At 52.3% G+C, this 14,752-nt stretch overlaps 1 protein-coding gene across 1 annotated transcript in view; it reads right to left on the bottom strand.

Moving 5' to 3' along the window:
- Positions 1-5,207: 5,207 nt before the first annotated feature.
- The window catches only part of B4galt5 (UDP-Gal:betaGlcNAc beta 1,4-galactosyltransferase, polypeptide 5), a 50,735-nt gene continuing 41,190 nt past the window's right edge, over positions 5,208-14,752 (bottom strand). The window contains exons 4-9 of the mRNA NM_019835.2: positions 14,308-14,432; positions 13,355-13,471; positions 12,424-12,611; positions 11,760-11,882; positions 8,774-8,875; positions 5,208-8,247 (exon numbers count right to left, since the gene is read on the bottom strand). Coding sequence (NP_062809.2) covers positions 8,100-8,247; positions 8,774-8,875; positions 11,760-11,882; positions 12,424-12,611; positions 13,355-13,471; positions 14,308-14,432 — 803 coding nt within the window. The 3' untranslated portion in view covers positions 5,208-8,099. The remainder of the gene's footprint in view (positions 8,248-8,773; positions 8,876-11,759; positions 11,883-12,423; positions 12,612-13,354; positions 13,472-14,307; positions 14,433-14,752) is intronic.

Raw genomic sequence — 14,752 nt, forward strand, 5'->3', positions numbered from 1 at the left:
AAAAAAAAAAGAAAAAGAAAAAGAAAAAAAAGAAAGGAAAAAAAAAAAAACAGAAACAAGGAAACAAAGAAAGGAAGACAAGAGAAGGCCAGTAGGCCCATGTGATGGAGGCATTGTCTCAATTATGTTTCCCCCTCGCAAGTGGCTCTAGCTTGTGTCAAGCTGACATAAAAATTAACCAATGTAAGTAGTGGGTGCAGACTCCAAGCCAGATGAACAGTGTCTGAGATCACAGGAAGGAAGGAGAGCGCCAACTCACGGAAGGCCAGGGGTCAGGTCCTGCCTCCCAGCATGGCAGAGCGGCAACTCACGTTATCTTCCTCTGACTCAGCTTTGACCCCTGCTCAGCTACGTCAGTGATGACTGACTGGTGTGTGTGTGTGTGTGTGTGTGTGTGTGTGTATGTGTGTGTGTGTGTGTGTGTGTGTGTGTGTGTGTGTGTGTATGTGTGTGTGTGTATGTGTGTGTGTGTATGTGTGTGTGCAGAGAGGGAACACTGAGTGTGTATGGGTGAGTGTGTGAGAAACTCATGACTGAACCTAGGTATGAGGAGCAGGAGTGCAGGTCAGGGACCCGCTGGCCACTGAACGCCGTCACTGAGTGACAAAATGTCCACTGAATCACCTTTGTCATTGCTCAAGTGAGGGTGCTGAGGTGACAGGGAAGTCTGAAGCCCCCTGTGACCAGTGGGGCGTGGCTGCAGAAGGGTGCTCTGATGAACCCCAGGGATACGCCAGGCATCAGTCTGTGGGAGGCTCAGGCCTTTGTCCCATCATCCTGCCATGCGGTCTTTCTGATCGCCACATCCCTAGTCCTGCTGCAGTTGGAGATTTTTGTGAGGGGTGAGCTGTGTTAGGGAAACTGAGTAACCAAAGCGTGGGGTCATCACGTGCTCTAATACCCATCAGCCCATGGGTATACCAGGAGACACAGCAGGGCAGACATGCAGCACCCCTTGGCAAATACAAAGAGCAGAAGACCAAAACATGGCGAGCGCACTGGCCAAGGGCACTGAGTGGCCTTTTTGAGCTGTCCCATGCAGAAAAGATCTCATGACAAGACAGGACTGTCCTTGTGGAGAGACCCAGTCTCAGACAGGGCCATGCTCTCGGGCTGAGAGCTGCTTCCCATGCTGACAGCTCCAGGGGTTCCCCGTCACCGGGGAGTCAACTCTGTGGCTCCCCTTCACTCCCAGAGGTCTCTATCACCCATCATCTCCCGGCTGGGCGGGGCTACAGGCTTCCCAGGGTGCAGTTCCATGCTGGTGCCTTTCCCACTGCCCCACTGGCTGCTCTGGGCTGCTCTAAGGCATGAGCTGTCATTTGTTCCTCTCCAAGGCTCACAGTCTCCCCAGGCAAGACCTGCAGTGGGCTCCAGCCTCTAGCCATGGCCCATGTGGCCCTGCAAGAGCCCCTACCACCCCTCAGTGCTGTTTGCCTCCCTCTCCTGCCTTCCCTCCTCTGCCACTCTCTCTGGTCCACGTCTGTCCCTTCACACACCTGTTGTCCTTACTATTTCTTCTAGACCTCGGTTAATTTTATTTACAGTATACGGCTTGAACCTAGTGTCTCACACTGAGCTACCCCCGCCCCCCCCCCAACCCCCGACGGTCTTTTGAACTCATTCATTCAGTGACACAGTCAAGCCTTGAACCACCAGCCTTCCAGCTCAATCTCCCAAGTGCCTGGGATGTGGGTCTGAGCACACTGGGAACTTCGCTGCCTCTGCCCGCTTCAAACCTCCCCTGTGGCTCCGAGGCCCTGAGCAGTCTGTCTGCTCCCCATAGAATGTGCCCCAGGGGGCGGGCTTCCCAGCAGTCTCTGCTCCCTGCAGCTCTTACACACTCGTGATGCGTGTTTCACGAATTCCGAGAAGGGCTTGCGATTATGACTCCTGTCTTTCCCCAGTCCAGCTCTTCCTGTGTTCTGTCTTGACCAGGTTTGCTGAGAATTCGCTTCTTTTCCTTTCCCTCTCCTTCCTTTCTTCCGTGCTGCGGATGGAGCCTCACGCATGCGCAGCAAAGGCTCAAACGTGGGGTTTCACCCCTCCCCCCTTATTCCATGCCTCCTTGTTCATTTTAATTTTTGAGACAGGATCTCTGTGACCCAAAGAATTTGGGCTGACCTTGAATTTGCTATGTATGTAGCTGAGGATGGTCTGAACTAACTCACTCTCTCTCTCTCTCCCTCCCTCCCTTCCCTCCCTCCCTCCCTTCTCTCTTATTTTTGTGTTAGTTTGGTTTGGTTTGGTTTTGGAGACAGAGCCAGGATTTCCTGTGTAGCCCTCTCTGTCCTGGAACTCACTCTGTAGACCAGGCTGGTCTGGAACTCAGAGATCCACCTGCCTCTGCCTCCTGATTGCTGCAATTAAAGGTGCCACCACTGCCCCAGCCTAAATGCTTTTAAATAAGCATTTTTAAGAACATCACTTGCGCTGGGCGTGGTGGAGCACGCCCTTAATCCCAGCAGATTTCTGAGTTTGAGGTCAGCCTGGTCTACAAAGTGAGTTCCAGGACAGCCAGGCCTATACAGAGAAAAGAGAAACCCTGTCTCAAAAACCAAGCAAACAAAAAAGAACATCACTTGCCTCATTGCTTGGACAAAGAGCTTAAAGAAGGATTTGTGTCGGGCAGTGGTGGCGCAAGGCTTTAATCCCAAAGGGCAAAAAGGATCAAGTAACCAAAACGTGTAGGTAATGTAGGAATCAGGGATGCTGAAGGAAGAGAAGCCCAGCCCCTAGCTGGAGAAGTTTAGGGTATGCTGGCCAGGAGGACCCACTATCGAGTAGGGGGTGGAGGATGCTGGGAGAACCTGGTGGCCAGACTATGCTTTGGTGTGTTAGGAGGCCTCGCAGCGGTTTGTTCCTGTGTGAGAAGCAAAATGGAGCAGAGAGGGGCAGAGTGGTGCCCTAGCCTGCTGGTCACACAGGACTCTCAGGGAAGGTGACACTTGGCCCTACAGAAAGCAGCTGTAGAATGCTAAGACAATGGACCAGTCACAGGGCATTTTACACATCCTAAATTTATTCCACCACATGCAAATATGTAGGCAAACTATTGGGGGGATCCACCCCCCCCACCCCCAAGCAAACAAAAACTCACTTATTGCTTTTAGAACAAATTACTTTTAGACTATGCCTGGCAAAGCTTTTAAGTGCACACAATGAAGAGCAGCCGGGTAGCCCCTGATAGGGTTTCAGCTCCGGGCAATACTTCACAGCTCACTTTCTGACCTCAAAGCAGCCTCCTTAGGTCCCATCTGAGTCACTCAAGTGTAGTGACTTCTCAGGTTGGCACTTAGTGGCAAAGGCTGTCAAACACCCATAACAAGGCCCCACCCTGGGTCCCACAGGAGACTCAGGTGAAGGTTGAGTGAACCATTGAGATGAGATACAGTTCTCCGGAGAAGGTGACTCCAGGGATGGAGACATCTTCACAGCATGCTCTACAGACTGTCACATCTATCAGGAGGGTGACTCCCCTCCCACTGGCGTTGAGACCCCCTCTGCTGTGCTCAGCTATCTCCCCAGGGCCAGCACCCCTGGGTCTTCCTGCCACCTTCCCTGGATCGCAGTACCTGTGATACCCACTGCCCATCTCCATTTTCCATCCTTCATCCGGTGTCACTTTTGAACTGTATTCAATGATTCTTTTTTTTTTTTTTTTTTAAAGATTTATTTATTTATTATATGTAAGTACACTGTAGCTGTCTTCAGACACTCCAGAAGAGGGAGTCAGATCTTGTTACGGATGGTTGTGAGCCACCATGTGGTTGCTGGGATTTGAACTCCTGACCTTTGGAAGAGCAGTCGGGTGCTCTTACCCACTGAGCCATCTCACCAGCCCCTCAATGATTCTTGAGAATGCCCAACTTTCCCTGTGTCCCCTGCAGCCGCACTTCTTCCGGGATGCAGCACAGCTCCATGCTTCCTGCTGTCCGTCCCACAGACCCCACCCAGACCCAAGCATCTTGTCTTCTGTAACCCCTAACCCTCTGAGTCCTGTTCTCAGCACCTCCTCCCCCCTCCTCCAGGAACTGATCCTCCAGGCCAAAATGGCTCTTTCCCTGATGCCCTCGCCAGATTACAACTTCCCACCTGCTATTTTTGCTTGGTGGTCTTCAGCCCCTTAAACACAATACAGAAGATGGTACCACACAAAGCGGGGAAGATGGCAGCTCCCAAGGACTTCCCCACCCCCCAGGCCTGGGGTCCCACCCTGGCCTCTTCTTCCATCACTCCTTACCACCCTGACATCTTTGCTCTTCACTCTTGCCCCCCAGTGGGCGACGTCCCTAGAAACTGTGAAATCCCACCATATACAGCCCCAACTCCATCTTTCTTAGTATGTGCCCAGCCTCCTTCCCGGTCCCACGGGTCCTGCTGAGTTTTGCCTGCACTTTGGTGCTGTGAGCACACATCTTCCCTTTCCCGGGTCTCCAGCTCTACCCCACATGGCCTCCACTTTGACCAAGTAAGGACCAGCCAGCAGCCTTCTTTCCCAGAACATTCTATGGACTGAGAGTGGTCCCTTCTCTTGTCGGCAGTGACTAGATGCAGGTAAAGAGAATACTGGGGGATGAGGAGGTGGGATGGGTGGAGAGAGCTCGGTGGTTATGAGCACGGACTACTCTAGCGAAGGAGAATCTGAATTCAATTCCCACCACCACCATGGTGGCTCGTTAACTCTAGGTCCAGGTGAGCAAGAGCTCTCTTCTGGCCTTTGTGGGCCTCAACCATGGAAGGGAGGGAGGGAAGGATGACGGACAGACAGACAAGACAGCAGAGCTGGGGCTCTGTTGATGAGAGCTGGCGAACAAGCACGGAGGCCTGGACGCTAATCCCAGCACCACACAAACTGAGCTTGGTGGTACATAGCTACCAGAAGTTCACGACCATCCTCAAGTACACACACAGAACAAGTTAGGGCCAGCCTGGGCTACGAGATGGGAAAATAAGTCAAAATGCACACACACCGGGAATGACAAGCCTTCAATTCCTAACAGTTTGTGATTACAACACGAGCAGGATCTGGCAGAAAGAACCCAGGACTGCCCACCGAGAATGTTCTGGCAGAAAGAACCCAGGACTGCCCACCGAGAATGTTCTGGAGCCAGATCTTCATTCCCTGGTGTCGCCAGTGTGTGGTGTTCTACAGAGGAAGGGAAACCACCCTGAGAGGCAGCTAGACAGAGAGACGACTACCAAGGTTTGGTTATTGAATATGTATTTTTTACTGAAAAAATCATTCATAAATTAACATACAAAAATGTACAAACACATGAGTGAACAATGTAATGACAAGGACTATTTCTGTGAAAAGTGTTTTTAAAACATCTTTAGGTTTCAGTGCAAAAATGTACCCCTGGCACCTTTTAAAACAAAGAGCAAGCTCACAACAGAGACAGTAATGCTGGGCTAAGCTGGCTGCGTCAGTGCCTCAATCTGTTGGTGGTGGGTACGTCAGTGTGTACGCCGCGGCTCTGTGCTGTCCTCTGAGGAAGGGAAGCGATGACAGAGTCCCCTGACAGAGTCCCCCATTTTAACAAAATTAAGGTTTTGCAAATACCCCCTCCCCCGAAGAACCCCTGTGCAGAGAGGGGCCTTGCGCGCACACACAAGGCAGGCAGTTGAGGAGGTCATCTAAGGGTCACTCGTCTGTAGCACTCAGTCATCTGGGCTGCCACAGTACACCAAGGTCACACTCCATTGTCACTGTCATTTTTTTCAAGCAATGACCTACGCTGTGGCTCAGTGGTAGCTTTGGCTGTGACACTGCCCACTCGGTACGTGACTGGGTGGCCAATGACAGACAGTGCCCACAAAAGTCCACACTAAAAACAAACTTGGACATGATTGCAACAGGACAGAAGCGACCCTACTTGAGCAGTAAAAAGACCTTTGTCCCCAAATCTGCATTTTCCCTCTTCAATTAAGTATCAGCCTTTGGCTCAAAACAGTACCCTGTGGCTAGTGTAAGATTGCAGCGCTTCAGCCAGGATACATGCCGCGTGCACCGTTGTCCCTCCAAAGGACACCATGGCTCCAGCACAGTGAAGCACTCCTGGCCTTTGGTATGGAAACAGAAGAATGAGGGAGAGAGGGCTGGGCCGTGACTCAGTGGCAGAGCACTCGCCTAGCGTGGTGGGCCACGGGCTTCATTGCCAGCACTGTGAAACTAACCAAGGGAGGCGGAGGGAGGGTGGAGACCGGGCGGAACCCAGGCTTTATTGCTGTGTGTACCGTAAGACAAGGCAGGTCAACGCAGCGGTGCAGCTCCTTGCCCAGCGCAAACAGATGACGCGGCTCACCAGCTCTCAAGGGCAGACACCTGCTCTCTCATATGAGCGGGAAGCACTCTGCAGTGCCATCTGTTCCCTAGTTACCACACTAGTCTACAAAAAGAACAAAACACAAGAAAAAACAAGGCCTGGCCAATCACTCCCACAGTCTGTGGGGATCATCTGTCCTCAGAACCAACTGTGTGATGCAAAACCCCACCCCCACATATCTACATCCCACCCCCACCCATGTAAACCATGAACATCAAGGGTGCTGAAGGCAAAGAGGCAAAGAGCTTGAGGCCAGAAGAGAGCGTTCCTCACCACACACGATCCCTGCTTTAGGGACTGGGGGTGCAGTGGAGGCAGACACAGGAAGGAGGTGCCCTTTTCAGTGCCCTTTAGGAACTCATGTCAGGGAGCAGGGGAGACTGCTGGGCTGACTGGCCCCTGGCTGACATGCACCCCAGGGCCACCTGCTCCTGGGCTGAGCCCTCCTGACCAACTGCTTCTTAGCACAGCACAGTGGCTTCCTAGAAACTAAAGAGGGAAACGGAGAAATCACTGAAGCCAGCTGGTCATGCAGGCACAGCCCAGAGAAACTGTGGCCAAGTTCCAAAGAAAAAAGGGAACGGTCACCCAGCAGCCACTGTGTGTGTGAGGAGGTGTAGGGAGCTGGACTGTGCTACACAGCACAGGCTGACCTGGAACTTGTGACACAGCTCACACTGGCCTCATATCTCCTGGTCTCTAGCTCCCGCCATCCATACTGGAGTGATAAGCCTGTGCCCTGGGCCTTTGCCTCCCCTCCCCTGCACATCCCAGCTGGCTCCGCTGGGTCTGTAAGAGGGGAGAGCACTGTGCCCCTAACAGCAGTTCCAGCTTAGGGGCTGAGTCTCCAGGAGGAAGTCCTTGGGGGAAGGGGCTAAAGGAGGGGACAGGAAAGGAGGGGCAGAGCAGAGAAGAGGGGCTACAGTGACCGGAGGTTCTTTGTTCCACCCTGCATCCACTTCCTTCCTAGATGACAGGGACTTGGGTGATGACACTCAACTGCGTGGGAACTGGGGTGTTTGCCACCCAAGGTGATCTAACATATGAGGCCCTCACTTTGATGTGGAGCCAGCTATAAAATTAAACTTTAAAAAGGCATTTTACATGGCTTATTTACAACTGCACTTCTTCAAGAAGTGACTGTTATATGTCTATCACACCAAGTCCCTCCCCTCTGTCCTCAGTCCCCACCCAAAGCAGAAAATTTTTCTTTAAAAAAAAAAAAAAAAAAAACCACCAAAAAAAAAAACAACCCCAAAACCCCACAAACAAACCAAAACCAAAACAAAACAAAACAAAACAAAACAAAAAAACCCAAACAAACAAAAACCCCTAAACTAAGCCAAATGAAAAATGAAAACCAAAGAGAACTGTAGAGATGCAGAGACGGGCCTTCAGGCCAGGGGGCTTGGCCACCCATCTATCCAAGGGGCACCTAGCCTGGCCCTGCAGTTCTATGGGTTGCAGCTGAGACAGGACCTGGGGGCGGTGGGGGGGGGGGGACGGACAGGGACGGACGGAAGGGAGTGGCAGGGCAGACATCTGTCTTGTGGAATAGACACCAGTGCTGATGACAGGTGTCCTCAAGTCTCCTGTCCCTGTTGGGCCCTACAGCGAAGGCCTTTGTGCGTGTGCTCTGTGACAGTTTTCTGGAACCCCTATGGTCCTGTGCTCCACTCTCTTCTGTCCTCCTGTGTTGACCCCCAGGATGGCGGGTCGCAGCCCGTCCAAGGGAGCGGTGGGTAGGTGAGTGCGGCTTCTCTTCGCATCTCAGTACTCAGTCACCTGAGCCAGCTCGGGTGTCAAGTTGACAGTTATGTTTTTATACAAGGCGTCGTACGTGACATTCGCAGAGTAGTTCAGGTTGTTGAGGCCATCCAGTCCTTGCCGCTCCTTTGACTTCCTCAGCAGAGCGTACCTGGGGAGCCGAGGACAGAGAGGGAGGAGAGCTGACGCCCAGCTTTACAAGTCCAGGGCAGATGCCTGGACCCGTCTTCCAGCATCTCATCTAATGCCTCTGAGGCCCAAGGAAACGGAGGCTCCAGAGACGAATCCCAGGTCAGAACTGGGGAGCTCCGGAGATTACAGAGGAGGGGCAGAAAGAAGTCAGGCTTAGAGCCCTACCACTCCCTTGTAGATACCTTTACAGCACAGGGGTTAGCAGAAGGTGACCTCAACTCTATCTCACCAATGGTCACCTAAAATGTCTACCCTGGCTCATCAGGACAGATGCACACCCATGGTGCCCGCCACACACTGTGGCAGAGCTGGTGCACGCAGCAATTTCAGCAGTGAGGGGTCAACGGCAGGAGGATGGAGAGCTGGAGGCCAAGCCAAGCATAGACACGGCCGCAAATGACAAAAGCAACAGAATGGGCTGGCTGAGAAAGCTGAGGGGAGAAATCAGCTACCAGCCACCCTGAGGACCAATAAACAGCACCAACCTGCCAAGAAACTGGACCTCTCCTCGATGGTGGTGAGGAATGGACTTGTATTTTCCTGTGTCCCCTTCTGGCCGGCTCACAGAATAGCCTGCATTTTGTACCCTGTCCAAAACCAAAGGAACAACAGTGAGCCGCGGAGACCCAGAGACTAGTAAGCTTTAAGACACCTCTCGACCTCTCCAGCAACAATGTCCAAGCGCCTTCTGTTGCAGCTCACTGAGCTAGTTGATGGTTACTTAACATTTCATGGGTGGGTGCGCGTGCGTGTGCACGCATGCACTTGGATGTGCTTGTGAAGGTCAGGAGACAACCTCGCATGTCACTCTTCAGGCACCATGTGACTTTTCTTTTTGGAGACAAGGTCCCTCACTGGCCCAGAGCTCATCACATAGGTGGACAGCCGGGGGGGGGGGGGGGGGTTTGAGGTCTCCACTTCCATTGCTGGGATTACAGGTGTGTGCTACTGAGACCAACAACTTTTTTGAGACAGGGTCTCACTGTCTGTGTAGCTCTGACTCCCTATATAGAATAGATCTGCCTGACCTGGAACTCACAGACATCCTCCTGCCTGCCTCCCAAGGGCTGGGATTATAGTCATGTGGTACTGTGGTGGTATTGTGACAAATGTACCTACAGCCTTTAATATTTGAACACTTGATCCCCAGCTGGCAGTGCTGTTTGGGGAGGCTTAAAAGATGTGGCCTTGCTGGAAGAAGCCAGTCACTGGAAGTGGGCTTTGAGAATTTACAGCCATTTCCAGGTGGCTCTCTCCACTTCATGTTTGAGGTGGCAGATGTGTGCTCTTAGCAGCCTGCTCCAGCTACATGCCTGCTGCCTCCTGGCCATGATGACTCTAATCCTCTGCAGCCCTAGGCCCAGATACGTTCACCCCTCTAGAAGTCACCTTGGCCTTGGTGTTTTATCACAGCAACAGAAAAGTAACTGATAGATAGAGCCACCACTCTCAGTGCCTTTAAACAAACAAGAAACATGGTTTCAGAGATCAAAGCCAGCACTTTTAACAACTGAGCCAGCTCCAGGTTTTCTCTCAGTTTTTAAGAGGGAGAGGGAGGGAGGGAGAGAGAGAGAGCAGTCAGGGCTAGTGCATGCTAGGAAAATGTTCCATTCCTGAGCCACACCTGTCATAATGTGCTTTTGACTGTATATCACAGTAAACATTTAATCTGGAGAAATGCTGCCCATGTGAACAGAGGATGGCACCCCCGGCATGGGACTCTCCGCAGAGGATTAACTAGCACTCCTTTCTGTCTGAGGGGCTGGGAAGGTGGCTCAGGCGGTAAGTGCCAAGCTTGCAGGACGGGGCCTTGGGTTTGGATCTCCAAGAAGCCATGTAAAAGCTGGCCCCGCTGTGTCTATAACCCCAGCACTGGGCGGAGGAGAGTCGAGGGCAGCTCTCTGCCTGGAGTTCAGTGCTAGCCAGGCTGGCTGAATCACTGAATTCCAGGTTCACTGAAAGATCCCCAACACAGCAGGGCCACACCTGAGCAGGTCACCAAGCAGTCCACCCTCAGCTTGGGGAGGGAGGTCCCACCAATGTGGCCACGTAGCACAGAGAGCCACAGGGAACATGGGGAAAAGTTGTCAACGAAGCCCAAGAGCCTTAACACACTGCATTCTGACCAACTTCACCTCTAGGATCTTTCCCAAGGCCCAGTGCAAGTGAAACAGCCTGCTTAGTCACAGCCCGCACACATGAGAACACTGACCATGCCAGTAAGAAGGCATGTAAATGACAGATGGTATTCCACACAGGACCCCAGCAGGGATACTCACCCTGGGACTGATATGCCGCCACTACAGGTCTGAGAAACTGACAAACACATCTGGCGTGACTCATTCGCCATGTTTTAAAGACACACTGAAATGGTAATGATGCTGTTTTGGGGTGTGCAGACTGGGGAAACTGATTTCTATTCTTATGAATTTTCCAGTAAGCAGACTTCTCTTCCCTGCTCTATGGTGCAAGAGTCTGACTAGGCAGCCTGGGCTGGCTTTGACCTCGCAGAACTCTCCTCCACAGCCTCCTAGGAGCTGAAATTATAGTCTAAGAAAACTTTATGTATATGAGTGTTTTGTCTGCATACGTGTACACGCACCCTATGCAAGCCTGGTGCCCTTGGAGGTCAGAAGTAGGCAAAGGATCCCTTGGAACTGAAGTTATAATGGACTGTTGTGAGCCGCCATGTGAGTGCTGGGAATTGAACCCAAGTTCTGGGCAAGAGTAGCAAGCTCTCTAAGCCAATTCTCTGGCCTCGAATTAATGTTTAACATTTTAATTCTGTCTGTGTGAGTGTGTATGTGTGTAGCACACGCATGTGAGTGCTGGTGCCTACAGGGGACACTGAATCCTCCAAGCTAGAGTTAGTTACACTTGGCTGGGAAGCAAACTTAGGTGTTCTGGGGAAGCCGTATGTGTTCTTAACTGCTGAGTCACTTTTCCAGGCCCCATGTTCATTAGTATACAAAAGGTGTTAAGCTGTTATTTTAAGTTTATTTTTTCATGTCAAAGGGGAAAATGTGTAGTTGCCTTAATGGGACATAGAAAATATACTTTTAGTTTGCGTTAGAAGGGTTTTCTGTTGTCTATACAGTTCTAGCTGTATATTTTTTAAAACAAACTACAAATACTCATCTGACTCTCAATACTCATCTCCATCATGAAAGAAAATAAGGCAGGCAGCCCTAGAACTCAGTCCAGGAAGGCTGTGCGGGCGCTGGCTGCTCACAGGGAAAAGCTGGGCAGGAGCACGCAAAGGTGCAGGGCAGGACATACCCTCAGCCTGACACCGACTGCATGCGGAGACGTTATCCTGGGAGCTTTTTCCAACATGGCTGCAAGGGTGCAAAGTGACCGTGTGGCTCCTGGTCTGTGAGACTGGGTGGTGCTGTGTGGGGATGCTTCAGGGGGTGAGGGTGGGGTAGTGCAGGGGGTGACAGTGGCTCAGGGGGTGGGACGGGTGTATACCTGTTCCACAAGTCGTCATCTTCTCCGCCCCAGCCCCAGAAGGCATTAGGAAAGCCATTGATTTTCCGAAACTGTTCTACAGTCAGGCCGCTCACGCCACCAAAAAACTCAGTGTAGGGCAGCCTGGAAAGGAGAGCCGCCTGGGTTAGAGAGCTGGGGCTGAGCTCCTCAGGAGCTTGGCTTTGTTTTCCTGCAAGGCTGGGGATGGGACTTAGCGGTTCACCCAGTCAGGCAAGAGGACTGAGCACCAAGCTCATTGCACAATGAATGACAGCACAGAACTCACTCAATGTCCAACCAAGGTCACAATCAGAGTTCAGTTACTCCACTGCCACCTCGGGCTGTTACTACCTGACCATTTCACACCCCAGTCACAATATAACCCACTTCACACCCCACAGTCACAATATAACCCACTTCACAGCACTTCATACCCCACAGTCAAAATACAATCCACTTTCCACTTCACACCCCCACAGTCACAATGACCCACTTTCCACAGTGAGCAAAATGGTGACACCTGGTCCCACGCCTGCTCCCTGCTGAGGTCTGCACGCAGGACCACACTGCAAGCCACTCATCAGCTTAGCCCGGGCTTAGGAGAAGGAGGAGGAGGAGGAGGAGGAGGAGGAGGAGGAGGAGGAAGAGGAGGAGGAGCACGCACAGGTACATGTACTTGTCCAGCTTGGTTGCAAAGTGCCTGGGCATCTGCCCGCAGCCATAGTAGTTTCGGTCACTCTCAGGTATGTGATCGACGTCATGGAAGATCAGACAATCCCAATCCAAGTCCTTCATGGCTTCTTGAAAACCAACATTGAAAAGCATGGCTCGGTTAAAGGGCTGGGTGCCAACCTGAAAGAACAATGTGTTCCTTAAGTGAAGACCTGACTGCCTTCTCTGCACACCAAAAGGGCTCCTAGAAGCCGCACAGAAAGACCTGAGGGCCCACAGAGTCTGGGCAGAGCTGCTCAGCCCACGGTCATCAGGGAGCCTGCTGGGTTGTGGTTGTGCCTTGTTCCTTCAGAGAGCACTGCAGCAGCATGCACTGCAGCTGAACACACAGCCACAGGTTATACAGGGGCAGGCCAGGCACTCAAGTCTCCAGCCTACATGCCCACACTGTCTTCACTGTGCCCTCCACGGGGCCACCTACTTCATGAACATCAAAGAGGGCGGGCCCTTCTGGTCATCTCAGCATGTCTGTTCTAAAGCTCCCTCCACAACAGCCACTGAGCCCTCCAAGGACAAATGTCTGAGGATTATGGATTCTGTGGCAGGGGAGGCTAGTTTACACTAGTTATGGCCTAGGTGGGCTGCACATTAACCTTCACTTACCCCGGCCAGTACCAGAACACATACTCAGGAGAGGCACAGGAATGTGCTGATTGTCAACCTGACACAGCTGAGAGGAAGGCTGGACGAGGGGCTCTCAGCTGAGAAAACAGCTCCTTGAGACTGGCCTGGGGTGGCTCTGAGGAGTGCTTTCTTGATTAACGATTGATGTGGGAGGACTCAGCTCACCTGAAGACAGTGTCACATGCACCTTTTCAGATTTCAGGCTCAGAAGAAAGAGAAAGGAACCACGGAGCACTCACTTGCTCGATCACATAGAAGGCGAACTGCAGGCGCTGGCGCTGAAGCATGGGGAGCAGGTGTCTCAGGAGGACCGGGAGGTGCTCATGGCGGTTCCGGAAGGGGATGAGGATAGCCACCTGCAGATCACAGGGAAGGGAGCCATCAGCTGGCTGCTGGCTCCAGCTTACCAGCAAGTTCTCTGCATCACTACAAAGTTGTGTACTCCTGGATGTGCAACCCTTGGGGAATGCTACGAGGCTCCTCTTCTTGCCCCAGGCATCCTTTAACGCTGACCTGTGCAGGCAAGGCCACCCTGGAGATACCTGGATCCTGTCCAGAATGCAGCTCTAGGAGTTCCACAGATCCATGGTGACCCAGCACCAAAGTCCCTCCAGAGGTGTGCAAACATCAAGGCTCAAAGCTCTCCAAAGCTGCACACAGCTCACTCCACACTGCATCTGGGGACACTGCTGCCACTGCACTAAGCTTATCCCTGGCTCGTGTCAAGACACTTCCCTCCCTTCACAGGGCCAGCAATGCACAAGCGCTTTATTAAACACTTGCTCATAAAACAGCCATAAGCTGCTGTCTCTTTCCCGATACAGCCATCCTGCAGAGGCCTAAGCGTCTAGCTAGAGACCTGCATTGCAGTCCACGTATCCTCTAGGAAGCTGGGAGGCCAGGCAGGAAGCTGGGAGGCCAGGCAGGAAGCCCTGCTCTGCAGATGCACAGTCCACAATTGTGTCAGCTGACCTACTGGCCCTCCCTCCTGCAAATAAGCCTGCCTGGGAACAAAGGTGTTCAGTGCCCCTAGACAGCATCAGGGTGTTGCCAATGTCTATGGCTACAGCAGTCCTGGGGGGAAACCATTTCTCAAGAATGAGAGGTAGGGTGCAAGCTCCCTGACGTCATAGTTCTCGCACCCCGGCAATCCCAGATGGGTTCCCAGCACCCGGGTCTGACTCATACCCACCTTCCACCGAGGCACACAGTCTGCAGGCTTCCAGTGCCCTCCGAGCTTAATGGCCGGGTCTCTGGAGAACAGCTCATGAATATCGTCCATTGCGATCTCACTCATGTTTATATCTATCGGGCCCTCTGCAGCGGGAGGAGAAACAATTAGCGTTTCCCAACAGCCAGCTCATCGCTCTTTAGTGTGTCACTACCATCTGGCAAGGAAGCATACCGAAGGGACAACACCTTGGAGACCTGCTTCTGCCGAGGTGGAGAAAGAAACGAAGACTTTGAAACTGAAAGAGGCAGCTCTTTCTCAAGACCCCTCCCTGCTGCTGGGAGCTCCTATTTCACTTCTCAATAAACTGCTGGCCCTCTGGAAAGCCTCCTAAGTGGCAGCTGAATTCATCAGAGGAAGCGAGGCAGCACATTTGGCTCGTCAGCTCCATCGGCAGCACAGTCGG

Source organism: Mus musculus, chromosome 2 (assembly GCF_000001635.26).
Source record: "Mus musculus strain C57BL/6J chromosome 2, GRCm38.p6 C57BL/6J".
Lineage (NCBI taxonomy): Eukaryota > Metazoa > Chordata > Mammalia > Rodentia > Muridae > Mus > Mus musculus.